The sequence below is a fragment of the Takifugu rubripes genome, chromosome 3 (genome assembly GCF_901000725.2).
Source record: "Takifugu rubripes chromosome 3, fTakRub1.2, whole genome shotgun sequence".
Lineage (NCBI taxonomy): Eukaryota > Metazoa > Chordata > Actinopteri > Tetraodontiformes > Tetraodontidae > Takifugu > Takifugu rubripes.
Window position 1 is genome coordinate 17,071,057 of NC_042287.1, and position 12,742 is coordinate 17,083,798.

At 54.8% G+C, this 12,742-nt stretch overlaps 4 protein-coding genes across 5 annotated transcripts; 2 read left to right on the forward strand and 2 right to left on the reverse strand.

The window, feature by feature from the left end:
* Window positions 1–68: 68 nt before the first annotated feature.
* ddx19a (DEAD-box helicase 19a) lies at window positions 69–3,251 on the forward strand. The gene is made up of 11 exons (XM_003977811.3): window positions 69–483; window positions 656–698; window positions 793–985; window positions 1,053–1,145; window positions 1,215–1,317; window positions 1,384–1,498; window positions 1,581–1,758; window positions 1,825–2,062; window positions 2,438–2,600; window positions 2,678–2,869; window positions 2,943–3,251. Exons 1-11 carry the CDS (start codon window positions 421–423, stop codon window positions 2,990–2,992), a joined length of 1,431 nt encoding a protein of 476 aa, XP_003977860.2. The 5' UTR covers window positions 69–420; the 3' UTR covers window positions 2,993–3,251.
* A 29-nt stretch (window positions 3,252–3,280) lies between these two features.
* cptp (ceramide-1-phosphate transfer protein) lies at window positions 3,281–4,620 on the reverse strand. Its single transcript, XM_003977810.3, has 2 exons — window positions 4,266–4,620; window positions 3,281–4,161 (listed from the first exon to the last, which is right to left on the reverse strand). Exons 1-2 carry the CDS (start codon window positions 4,400–4,402, stop codon window positions 3,639–3,641), a joined length of 660 nt encoding a protein of 219 aa, XP_003977859.2. The 5' UTR covers window positions 4,403–4,620; the 3' UTR covers window positions 3,281–3,638.
* Window positions 4,621–5,138: 518 nt separating this feature from the next.
* Window positions 5,139–10,128, forward strand: ints11 (integrator complex subunit 11). 2 transcript variants are annotated; one of them, XM_003977809.3, is made up of 17 exons: window positions 5,140–5,341; window positions 5,571–5,668; window positions 5,735–5,808; window positions 5,894–6,122; window positions 6,204–6,302; window positions 6,469–6,503; window positions 6,573–6,711; window positions 7,075–7,139; window positions 7,219–7,408; window positions 7,478–7,561; window positions 7,627–7,716; window positions 7,887–8,049; window positions 8,123–8,233; window positions 8,989–9,050; window positions 9,122–9,264; window positions 9,340–9,469; window positions 9,998–10,128. In XM_003977809.3, exons 1-17 carry the CDS (start codon window positions 5,314–5,316, stop codon window positions 10,061–10,063), a joined length of 1,806 nt encoding a protein of 601 aa, XP_003977858.1. In that variant the 5' UTR covers window positions 5,140–5,313; the 3' UTR covers window positions 10,064–10,128. The 2 variants fall into 2 exon arrangements, with proteins under 2 accessions (XP_029689048.1, XP_003977858.1); XM_029833188.1 differs by lacking the exons at window positions 9,340–9,469; window positions 9,998–10,128 and having other exon boundaries at window positions 5,139–5,341; window positions 8,123–8,303.
* LOC101063099 (proteinase-activated receptor 3) lies at window positions 9,740–11,940 on the reverse strand. Its single transcript, XM_003977808.3, has 2 exons — window positions 11,807–11,940; window positions 9,740–11,156 (listed from the first exon to the last, which is right to left on the reverse strand). The coding sequence occupies exon 2, from the start codon at window positions 11,150–11,152 to the stop codon at window positions 10,199–10,201; it is 954 nt and encodes a 317-aa protein (XP_003977857.1). The 5' UTR covers window positions 11,153–11,156; window positions 11,807–11,940; the 3' UTR covers window positions 9,740–10,198.
* Between the last annotated feature and the right edge of the window lie 802 nt (window positions 11,941–12,742).

The following is a 12,742-nucleotide window of genomic DNA, read 5'->3' on the forward strand; positions in this document are numbered from 1 at the left end:
CGGCCCAGTCTGTTTATCACGTGCCGCTACCGGGAGCTGGCTCAGCAGGGCGGGGATGCTGCTTTCACTGCTCCCCCGAAACTTCCACATTAAAAAATAACCCACCTCGTTTCACAGCTCGCCGCTGCCGCGTGCCGCCTTCACTGGGAAGAACGTATATAAAGGTTATTTGTGTGATTGACTGAACGAACAGGTCTTGATTTTCCGGATTGTTCATCCGGTGGGGGTTCAGGCGCGAGTACAAATGGTGACATTTCCCATTTAATTGAAGGTAACACCGGGGGTGTCGCGCGGTGCAGCGGGGTCAGGCAGCGGCGGCGCGTGGAATCTTCATTTGACGCGCGTCCATCACGCTGTCATCAAACTTTTTGGCAATTTAAGAGTTGTTGCCGAAAGAACGACAAAGTTCACGTTTAGAGAATGATGGAAGCTTCGTGGGCGACTTCCGTGGACATGCAGGTGGCCTCGGCACCGGCCCCACAGGTAGGATAAAATGGCTTTTCTGACCGCAATCAAACGCTCTCGGTGGGCGTTAGCTTGCTGTGCTACCTAGCTTCCGAGCTCACGCGCACTGTCGGTAAAGTTGATGTTGGGTTCGCTACTTTGATCATTAAAGTGGGAAAGTTTTCTCTCTGTCCGCTTTGATACTTCAAAGAAAGTGGAGCGACGGCGGAGCGCCAGGAGAGCCGACATCAACGGTAGATGCACTTGATTTAATTCCGCCTTCACGTTAGTTCTGGGTCGGTTCGGTCGCATCCTGGCGACTCCTTAATTCTGACCGCACCTGCACAGGTAACACCGACGCGGGAGGGTCTGACGATGAAGGCTGGCTCCAGCAGGGGGACAGGGTGGACCTGGCCCAGCAGTCCCTGCTCAACAAGCTGATCCGCCATTCCCTGGTTCTGAACAGGAACCGGGTGGAGGTTCAGCAGCGGGACCCGAACTCTCCTCTGTACTCGGTCAAGTCCTTTGAGGAGCTCCGATTGTGAGTTTCCTCCTTTCTGCCTCTCTTCTCCTCCTCCACCTGTGGCTGAACCGGCTGTGTTGGGCAGGAAAGCGGACCTGCTGAACGGGGTCTATCAGATGGGCTTCAACAGACCTTCTGGGATCCAGGAGAACGCTCTGCCCCTGATGCTGGCGCACCCGTGAGTTCCTTTTCCCTCTCGGCAACATCAAAGGCGGAGCTGTGCGTGAATTCTCTTCTCTGGCTCCAGGCCTCAGAACCTGATTGCCCAGTCCCAGTCCGGCACCGGCAAGACCGCCGCCTTCTGCCTGGCCATGCTCAGCAACGCCAACCCGGCCCACGCGTGGCCTCAGGTAGGCTCCGTGCCGCAGGCGCGGGCCCGGCGCCGTGTTCGCCAGTGACCGCTCTTGTCCTTCCAGTGCCTGTGCATCGCGCCCACGTACGAGCTGGCCTTGCAGATCGGCCAGGTCGTCGAGCAGATGGGGAAGTTCTGCTCCAACGTCAAGCTGGTCTACGCCGTCCGGGGCAACCGAAGTGCGTGGCGCTCCGTAAACGTCGGCTCGGGAGGGTTTCCTGTCACAGTCGGGGGGTTTTGAGCCGGTCTGTGTTCTTTCAGTGGAGAAAGGAACCAAGGTGGAGGAGCAGATCGTCATCGGGACGCCCGGCACCGTCTACGACTGGTGCACCAAGAGGAAGGCCATCGACCCCAAGAAGATCTCCATGTTCGTGCTGGACGAGGCCGATGTGATGATCGCCATGCAGGGCCACCGGGACCAGAGCATCCGCATCCAGAGGTGGGTTCTGGCGCCTCTCCAGCTGTGCCCGGGCTACTCTTCTCCTCTTCCTCTTCCTCCTCTTAGACTGCTGCCCAAGGAGTGTCAGATGCTCTTCTTCTCCGCCACCTTCGAGGACTCGGTGTGGAGTTTTGCAGAGAAGATCATTCCCAATCCCAACATCATCCGGCTGAAGCGAGAGGAGGAGACTCTGGACAACATCAGGCAGTTCTACATGGTCTGTAAGGACAAGGAGGAGAAGTTTGCGGCGCTGTGTAACCTGTACGGCTGCCTGACCATCGCACAGACCATCGTCTTCTGCAAGGTAAATCGGCCGAGCTGCTCCGGCGCTCCCGGCAACCGCAACGCGTTCCCACTTTGGATCCAGTTTTAATTTAAAACGTCAAAACTCAGGGTAACGGTGACCAAGATGTGATGAATGATGTGACCGAGGGAGTAGACTTATTGATCTGCCCGTATCCTCGCTGCACGGTGGCGCTAACCCTTCCTGCTCATTAGCATGGAACCTTTTCCCATTGACCAATTACCTCCCAGATGTCAGTGAAGTCGAGCCGAGGCAGCATAAACGGCATCTGGCCGGAATGAAACCAGCTTCAGCGACAGACGTGAACATTCCCGTTAATCTGAGGGATTGTATTAGGATTCTGAGTGAACCTGAAGCCCAGAATCGTGTATTCAGACGCGCAGGATGGCCTCGTGGCTGGCTGAAAGCATGACCAAGGAAGGCCACCAGGTGGGGGTGTTGAGCGGGGAAATGACGGTGGAGCAGAGAGCCGCCGTCATCGAACGCTACAGGCAGGGAAAGGAGAAGGTTCTGGTGACCACCAACGTCTGCTCCAGAGGTGAGCCGGTAACTGGGAGGACTGGGGGTCCTGGGAAAACCACCGCTAACCCGGGTTGTGGCGTCGGCTCTTGGCAGGAATCGATGTGGAACAGGTGACCCTTGTGGTCAACTTTGACCTGCCGGTGGATTTAGCCGGGCAGGCCGACAACGACACGTACCTTCACCGGATCGGCCGCGCGGGACGCTTCGGGAAACGGGGGTTCGCCGTCAACCTGGTGGACAGCCAGCGCAGCATGGACATCATCGAGCAGATCGAACTCCACTTCAGTGAGTTGTGTGACGCAAGTCCTCCGTGTCGGAACGCCGCCTTCGAAGAGTTTAACGTGTTTCTTCTTCTCAGACAGGAAAATTAAGAAACTGGACATGAACGACCTGGAGGAGCTGGACTGAAACGGCTGAGTTTGTTTATATTTGGCTTTTGCGTTGGCGGCTGAAGTCCTGCGGAGCTCCGAGCCCGTCTGTTTGATCCTGACCTTTCTTTGCAGTGTTTTCTATTTTATTATCTGACTTCTTGGGTTCGCGGCTCATTTCCAGGCTTCAGTTCATTTTGAAGGAACAGTTTCAGCTCCAGGACCGTGTCCTGAGACGTTCGCTGCCGTTTCTGTGTGGCCGGAAAAATAAAACGTTCTGTGAAACAGCCGTTCTTGAATGAAGATGCAGCTGTGATCAATACATCTGAAATCAGCTACATCACACGTTTATTGATCACCAGCGTACAGCAGACGGATTACACACAAATCACGTTAAACATCATTTGACTGTAAATATTCTCTCTCTCCCTGAACCCAACCAGCCCAGATGGGAATTATGGGAAATTGGAGGTGTAAACCCTCAAATTCAACACGTACAGGTTTATTAATAACAGTGGTTTTAATGCTAACGAAGGTTTTGAATATTAAACCAGTGGAAGATCAAAGATTTAGGGACCTGGAAACTGATTCTCCAGGTCTTGGTCCCGTAGTTGTTCCCTCCATCATGATGAGACGTGAATAAATCCACAGAACTCCGAGGTTGTTGTTGTTGACAGCGTTCTGCCCTAGGGCAGCTGGAGCAGCTGCTGCTCGGCGTAGAGCGTCTCGGTGATCTGGTACACCTCCGAGATGAGCGGCACCGCCTCCCCCAGCACCGACACCACCTGCTCCGCGGAACCCACGTTCATCACCTGGAAGAAGGCCTCGCGCCCCGGGAGCACGCAGAACGCCAGGCCCGCCGCCTTCCGCACCACCCAGGGGTGATGCTGGGACAGGGACTGGTCGTAGGCGTCCGCACACATCACCGATGTCTTTTCGTCCTGGCCGCTGACGCGCAGACGCTCCAGGAAGAGCTCCAACCAGCGCAGCGCACGGTGCAGCCTCAGGAGGGTCCGGCAGCCCGACTCTGGGTGGTTCCCCCTCTTGGTCAGGTCCACCAGTTGGTTGTCCAGCTCATACTTCACCATCAGTTGGACGGTGGCGTACTGGGAACTGTTGTCTCCCTCCAGGTATCCCTCCAGGATCTTTATTTTACCCACAGCATCTTTGGAAATGAATCCAAACACGCTCCCCAAACTGTTGAGGAACCTGCAGCAGAAAATGCATCACACGGCGCCATAAGCAAAGCCAAACTTCTCTAATGTCCGTATTTAGATGGTTCATTAAGCAGTAATTATGGGTTCATCTCTTACTTAACAAGGCCTCGCCAGCCAGATACGTAGTGCTCCAGATACACTTCTTTATTTTCGGACAAACACAGTTTGAAAGCGTCCAGAACCTCCTGCAGGGAGAACCTGTGATCCTGTGGATCCGCTTCAGGAGCAGCCATGATTCTCTACCAGGAAGCGCTGACGAATAACGAGGAAAAGGTTTGATGAGCGCGCGTTACTAACGACATGCGAACATTTAATCAAGAGACGACAATTACAACAAGAAAAACGTAAAAGTAGAACGAAACGCGCGTCAGTATCAGTCTGTGCGGACCGGCAGGTATTTCCGGTTTTAACCCGGCGCTCCTGCGCAGACTTTCCGGTGTACGCCGGAAGTTGGGCCTTCATAATAAAGGTATCGGTGGAAGAAGCGTTGGACCGCCGTTACTATGACGACAGCACTACCAAGCAATAACTAACCCCGAGAATGCAGCGTTTCAGCAACGTAGACGAAAACAAGTTGGGATTAAATTAAAGAAGAAAATATCATATACAATGCACATTTTATAAACATGTGTCGGACTGACTGATGTGTTTATTTATCCTCAGCTATTTATGAGGGAGCATTAGGGGATAGTGGAGGATAATGTGAATGACGAGCCATCATCGGTTCCCCGTGGTTTTAGTGTTGCCATGGACGCCAACAGCGTGCAAAAAAATTAGATATTTAAAAAGGATCGTGCAAGACGAAAATGAAGAAAGTCTCTGGGGTGACGTAACTGGACCGTAATATATTTTCTCTTTACTTCATTCTATCAACGTGAGTATCTTAATTTTATAGCCTTGATCCATCAAACCATCAAACCTATCCAACGCTGACGATGCGAGTTAAAAATGGGATTTTATTTTGAAAGGGGTTCCCGGATGTTATTGGGTAGTACTACCGTTTGTCCCAAAATTAGAAAAGAACGCCTCTGTACGAAATGGTCCACATGTTTGCAAACTTCAAAAGGCATATTTCATTATAAACGGCGGGTATTTGATTGTCACCGCTTTAGTGAGGTGTAATACTCCGAAACTCTGAGAAAACATGCCCGAAATTAAGGTGACGCCGCTGGGTGAGTAGCAGCAGCAGCTAACCCCTCTCAACGATGCGCGTATAAACATTTCATAGACTTTAACGTGTTTTCATTGTCCCCGCTGGCGAATTCAGCGACAATAACGTGTCTTTCTCTCACTCGAGCCCCCAAAACCAGGATGTAACTTGATTTTGTGTGAGAGGTTTCCCGCTGTTAGCTAGCGAAGCTAACCCCTGTCAGGCGTGTAACGTTCAGGGTCCCTCCGCAGGTGCCGGACAGGACGTCGGCCGCAGCTGCATCCTGGTGTCCATCGGAGGCAAAAACATCATGCTCGACTGTGGCATGCACATGGGATACAACGATGATGTAAGATGTCTAGTTTTATGGGAGTGATGTGATGGAATTCAGCTCACTCTGGTTCTCACGTCGCAGAGACGCTTCCCGGATTTTTCCTACGTCACGCAGAACGGCCGCCTGACGGACTTTCTGGATTGCGTCATCATCAGGTTCGTTGCTGTCACATTCGTCACTGTCGGCCCGTTGCTCGTCCTCCACCTGACCCTGACACGGCTTCTCCTGGACCGTTCCCAGCCATTTCCACCTGGACCACTGCGGCGCGCTGCCCTTCATGAGCGAGATGGTGGGCTACGACGGGCCCATCTACATGACCCACCCCACCAAGGCCATCTGCCCCATCCTGCTGGAGGACTTCCGGAAGATCACTGTTGACAAAAAGGGAGAAACCAACTTCTTCACCTCACAGATGATCAAAGACTGCATGAAGAAAGTGGTTCCTCTGAACCTCCACCAAACGGTGCAGGTGAGCTTTAGCTTCGTTAGCACGGCTGCAGGAGCCGCTGCTCTCGTCTCTGACGCTCAGTCGGGCCGATGTCGCCGGCAGGTGGACGACGAGCTGGAGATCAAGGCGTATTACGCAGGACACGTCCTGGGAGCCGCCATGGTCCAGATTAAAGTGGGCTCAGAATCGGTCGTCTACACTGTGAGTAGAGACGGGCGTGTGACGCTCTTCTGTCCTTCATCTGAAGCAGCTTCATTGGTGAAGAATTGATCTGTTAATGAGGTCAAAGTTGGACCAGGGCTGAAGCTCCTCTCAGACGTTCACCTGAAATGAGGACGACACCTGTTAACAGTCTGTTTGCTTTCAGGGAGACTATAACATGACGCCCGACAGGCATTTAGGGTAAGACGTGTTTCAGTTCCCGTCCTTTCCCGTGCGTCCGCGCGCTGACGTCCTCCTCGCCCGATGCAGGGCGGCGTGGATCGATAAGTGTCGTCCCGACATCCTCATCTCCGAATCCACGTACGCCACAACCATCCGGGACTCCAAGAGGTGCAGGGAGAGGGACTTCCTGAAGAAGGTGCACGAGAGCATAGAGCGAGGGGGGAAGGTAAGAGCTGCCGCACCTGTGGGGCCGCACCTGCTGGGTCGCACCTGCGGGGTCGCACCTGCGGGGCCGCGCCTGCTGGGCCGCACCTGCGGGGCCGCGCCTGCGGGGCCGCACCTGCGGGGCCGCGCCTGCGGGGCCGCGCCTGCTGGGTCGCGCCTGCGGGGTCGCGCCTGCGGGGCCGCACCTGCGGGGCCGCACCTGCGGGGCCGCGCCTGCTGGGTCGCACCTGCGGGGTCGCGCCTGTGGGGCCGCACCTGCGGGGCCGCGCCTGCGGGGCCGCCGCCAGCGGGGTCGCGCCTGCGGGGTCGCGCCTGTGGGGCCCCACCAGCAGGAGAAGAATCTGGGGTTTATTCTTCATTGCAGGTTCTGATTCCAGTTTTCGCTCTGGGAAGAGCACAAGAACTCTGCATCCTGTTGGAAACCTTTTGGTAGTTTCTTCTTCTTCTTCTACTGAATTAAAGACCGGGACAGAAGAGCAAGATGCTCACTGGTTTCCTCCACCAACAGGGAGAGGATGAACCTGAAGGCCCCCATCTACTTCTCCACCGGGCTGACGGAGAAAGCGAACCATTACTACAAGCTCTTCATCACGTGGACCAACCAGAAGATCCGAAAAACCTTCGTGCAGAGGAACATGTTTGAGTTTAAACACATCAAGGCCTTCGACCGCTCCTATGCTGACAACCCCGGCCCCATGGTAACCCCCCCCCCCCCAGTCCATCCAAACACACCAACGCCAGACGTTGAGGTCATTGTGCTCTTTCAGGTGGTCTTCGCCACGCCAGGTATGCTGCACGCCGGTCAGTCCCTGCAGATCTTCAAGAAGTGGGCTGGGAATGAGAAGAACATGGTGAGTTCTGCCCCCCGGGGGTGGGGGCCTCGTTGTCACAGCAACAACACCTCTGGTTCTTCCAGGTCATCATGCCGGGTTACTGCGTCCAAGGAACCATCGGACACAAGATCCTGAACGGCCAGAGGAAACTGGAGATGGAAGGAAGAGCAACAGTAAGACCTTTAGGGACCATCGCTCCGGTTTAGAACCTCCAGGATCCTTCTGGGATCATCTGAACCATTTCAAATCAGAGAGTGAAGCAGTCGTAGGCTGCAGAAGATGAAGGTCCAAGTTCGGTTCCCCGGGAGGAGCATCAGACTAACGCTCCAGACGTCTTTTTCAGCTGGACGTGAAGCTGCAGGTGGAGTACATGTCCTTCAGCGCCCACGCCGACGCCAAAGGCATCATGCAGCTGATCCGCATGGCGGAGCCTCGCAACATGCTGCTGGTCCACGGGGAGGCGGCCAAGATGGAGTTCCTGAAGGGGAAGATCGAGCAGGAGTTCAGTGCGTGCTGGGTCAATCGCGAATGTTAATCCCGCTGACGAGCCTCGTGATCTAATCCCAACCTTCCCGACAGATATCGACTGTTACATGCCGGCCAACGGAGAGACGGTGACAGTAACCACCAATCCCAGCGTTCCCGTGGACATCTCGCTCAACCTGCTGAAGAGGGAGATGGTGCTCGGAGGTGCATTTAGAGTGACTGGGCTGGGGGCGGTCCTTCATCCACCGAGTGGGCGGTCCTTCATTGACACCGGGTGGGCGGTCCTTCATCCACCGAGTGGGCGGTCCTTCATTGACACTGGGTGGGCGGTCCTTCATTGACACCGGGTGGGCGGTCCTTCATCCACCAAGTGGGCGGTCCTTCATATACCGAGTGGGCGGTCCTTCATTGACACTGGGTGGGCGGTCCTTTCTTAACACCAGGTGGGCGGTCCTTTATAACACCGGGTGGGCGGTCCTTCATTGACACCGGGTGGGCGGTCCTTTATTAACACCGGGTGGGCGGTCCTTTCTTAACACCAGGTGGGCGGTCCTTCATTAACACCGGGTGGGCGGTCGTTTATAACACCGGGTGGGCGGTCCTTTCTTAACACCAGGTGGGCGGTCCTTCATTGACACCGGGTGGGCGGTCCTTTATTAACACCGGGTGGGCGGTCCTTTCTTAACACCAGGTGGGCGGTCCTTTATTAACACCGGGTGGGCGGTCCTTCATTGACACCGGGTGGGCGGTCCTTCATTGACACCGGGTGGGCGGTCCTTTATTAACACCGGGTGGGCGGTCCTTCATTGACACCGGGTGGGCGGTCCTTTATTAACACCGGGTGGGCGGTCCTTTATTGACACCGGGTGGGCGGTCGTTTACAACACCGGGTGGGCGGTCCTTCATTGACACCGGGTGGGCGGTCCTTCACATGTGGTGACTTCATTCCTGTCTTTCAGGGCCTCTTCCTGATCCCAAAAAGCCTCGCGCCATGCACGGAACCCTGATTATGAAGGAAAACGTAGGTTTGATCCGCTCATTGTTCAGGAACGCTGGAGCCTGCCGTCACCTCCTGTCTGGTCTCTCCGTCAGAGCCTGAGGTTGGTGTCCTCGGAGCAGGCGCTGAAGGAGCTCGGACTCAACGAGCACCAGCTACGCTTCACCTGCCGAGTCCACCTGCAGGACCCCCACAGTGATAACGACACGCTGCACCGCGTCTACACACACCTGAAGAGGTGCTACTGGGAGGGGGAGGATACATCTGCTGGTGTCACTGGTTCCCCTGTTGACGCTTCTTCTCTTTGCTTCAGCGTGTTGAAGGGTTACACCGTCCAGCACCTCCCCGATGGAACGGTCATGGTGGAGTCCATCGTTGTCAAAGTGTCCTCGTCTGCTGAGGACGCCAGCATGAAGGTGCTGCTGTTGTCATGGAGCTACCAGGTGAGAACCGTTCACTGCGCAGCCGCGCTGCTGCCGCTAGAGGTCGCTGTTCCTCTCTTCGATGTCTTGTTGGTGTTCAGGGTCACATGTTGGATGGAGCACGTGACGCATGCAGCAAGCAGGTCGGAATCTTCCCCCCCCCCCACACACACACACACACACACACACACAGAAATGAAAGTGAGCGCGTGGGTTATGTCAGAGCTGTGCAGCCGAGCGGTTTATGTGGCTTCGCAACTTCCTGCACAACAAAAGCTCGGCAGCCTTCAGCAACGTCTCATGTTTTTAATCTGAAGTCTCACAGACACACAAGCGACATCAGCAGTGGCACAAACGCACGACAACAGGAACCCGTTCAGGCTCACGGGCAGCAAACTTTTTTCACGATTAGCTTCATTTCTCATGTGGAAAATCAGATTCTAAAAATCACTAAAGCACAAAAAGGAGGGTCGCAAAATCTGCAGCTGCTGCGTGAAAATGAGGAAGTGTGAGCGAAGTCCTGATCTCAGACTGTGGATCTGCTTCCAGGACGAGGATCTGGGCAGCTTCCTGTCCACGCTGCTGAAGAAGGGACTTCCTGCTGGCCTCTGCTGACCCAACAGAACCAACAACCCCCAACACTGAAAACCCTGTTTGAATAAAAGCTTTTGTAGAACCTCTGATGTCTGAGATGGTCATTATGGCTTTATGGTGAGGGTGGTTTCTGGGGCGCAGGCGGGCGCGCTGGCATCACGTGGCGTTGATGACGTAAATGCCGCGGTGCCTCCTGGCGCCGTCCCCCAGCCATGACCTCAGCCTCCAGCTCTTCCAGTTGCAGTGGCTGGTGGTGACGTAGTACAGCAGGGGGTCCATGCAGGTGTTGAGGGTGACCAGCGCCATGGTGACCCGCCGGGCGTGGTAGATGGCGTTGATGGCGGCGCAGTTCTGGATGACCTCCATGCGTCCCAGCAGGTGCAGCAGGTAGACCACGTGGTTGGGCATGAAGCAGAGCAGCGTGATGGCCAGGATGGCGTAGATGACCTTCACCGCCTTCGCCGCCGTTTTCGTCTTGATGGCGGAGATGCGCCTCGCCGCCAGCGGGTAGCACACCAGGATGATGGCGGAGGGCAGCAGGGAGCCGAAGGTCAGACACAGGAAGCTGTACGGCGCCAGGCGCGAGGTCCACTCCGTCTTGGCGAAGTTCTCGAAGCACAGGTGGTTTCCCGGTCGGACCCTGTTGGTCTCCAGAGGCCCCATGAGGATGAAGACCAGCATGGCCACGCCCACGGCGCACCAGAGCGCCGCGCTGACGACCATGGCGCACCAGGCGCTCTGCAGCCGCAGGTAGGCGTGGGGGTGCAGCGTGGCCACGTAGCGGTCCACGCAGATGCAGGTCATGAAGCAGATGCTCAGGTAGATGTTGGCGTGGAACAGAATCCCGGAGAGGCGGCAGGAGACGTCTCCGAACACCCAGTTGTTCCCGTTGAGGTGGTAGTGGATTCTGAAGGGCAGCGTGCCGAGGATGAGGAGGTCGGCCAGCGCCAGGCTGCTGATGTAGACGCTGAAGGCCGTGCGGGAGGCCGCCCGGCAGCTGAAGGCCACCAGGACCACCACGTTCCCGGGAAGACCCACGACCAAGGCCAGCACGTAGACCGCCGGGAAGAGGTAGACCTGGTAGTCCGCTGCGGTGACGCTGCAGTTCATGGCTCTGTAACCATAGCAACAACAACCGTTTTAGCCCCGACTGCGGGCGACTATTTTGGTTCCACGGATTATTGACGCGCGAACCGTCGTGATGCTTAACTAAGATGAGGGCTCCGCGTGAGAACCTCGGCTCCGCGGTGAGGAAGCCGCCGATGCTGAACACGTGAGCTCTAGAAACGTGTCCGAGGGGAACGCCGCCTCCACGCACCCACACGCTGCTGCTTCTGGAAACTCTGAGCTCATCCAGGTCATTGTCTCCAAGGCAGTTTTCTCTGTCAACTGGACTGGGGTTCTTCTCTTGATCCAGCAGACAAAGGGGAGACACCTCAGCAGGAACTAGGAACGACCCGACCAACGACCCTGCTAACGACTCTCAGGTGACCACCCAGATCATTAGCATGCAGATGGTCCACAGGGGCTCTATATTTTCTAGCTCTCTCCCCAGCGATTTCAGAACTGAAGAAGCCTCCTGGATAGAAGGAGAACCGTCTTCAAGAGAAGAAACCCAGTCCAGTTGACAGAGAGAACCACCTTGGGTCTTTTTACTCTTAAGTGTCTCTAAAAAGTTCGGCGTTCCCTCTCAACATGAATCTCAAGAAGCTTCACAAACTCTAAACTCTGGATCTAAGAGGCAAAATACAGAAACACACTTACTGGATTTTGTTCTCAAAACTCGAAGGTTGGTTCCGTGAAAGGTTCTGGTTGTTCTTCAGCTCATCTCTCAGAACGAAGTCGGTCTGAGACTCGTCGCTCAGGTCTTTAATTTCCTGTTTTGGGGCATGTGTAGCTTCAAGGGGGCGGGGTGTGTGTGTGTGTGTGCGTGCGTGTGTGTGTGTGTGTGTGTGTGTGTGCGTGCGTGCGTGCGTGTGTGTGTGTGTGTGTGTGTGTGAGAGTCATGTTCACTCCGTAGGTGTATTTTTTAGTTACATGACTCAAAGTGGAGCTTTGAAGGTGTTTCGACACTTGAACAAGAGAAAGTTTCATCGTTTCCTTTCACTCAGGCAGGATGAGACGTTTGAGTGAGTCGCTGTAATATTCAGCATCATTAGAAATGAACAAAAATGTAAAGAAAATTCAGACTTTTCCTTGAAATAGAGGAAGAAATTCAAGATTCAGATTCAGATCCTTTATTGTCCCACACGGGGAAATTTACAGTGCTGATCCGGGAGGAGTGGAATTTACAAAGAGGATGTATATTTATAATAATCCAGGTAAATGGATACTCAGCCCCTGTATATCTGTACAGGTTCAGAGGGTGAATACAATATACATATCAGAATATATAATATTCAGATTGTGCTAGCATCGTTATGTTTATTGTGCAGTCTGACAGCAGCCGGCAGGAAAGATCTGCGATACCTCTCCTTCACACAGCTGTGAAGACGTCCTGCATCGTCCCGTCTCCCCAGCTTCAGGCTCAGGTTGGACATGTGACTGAAGATCCCACAGCTGGTCTGTGCAGGACCTCAGGAGCCTGGAGCTGATGCCATCCGGACCCGTTGCTTTCCTGGCTCTGTTCTTCTTCAGGGCCTTCCTTACCTGGTGGGGTGTGACTCAAACTTTATTGATAAAGCACTTAAGTAGCACACA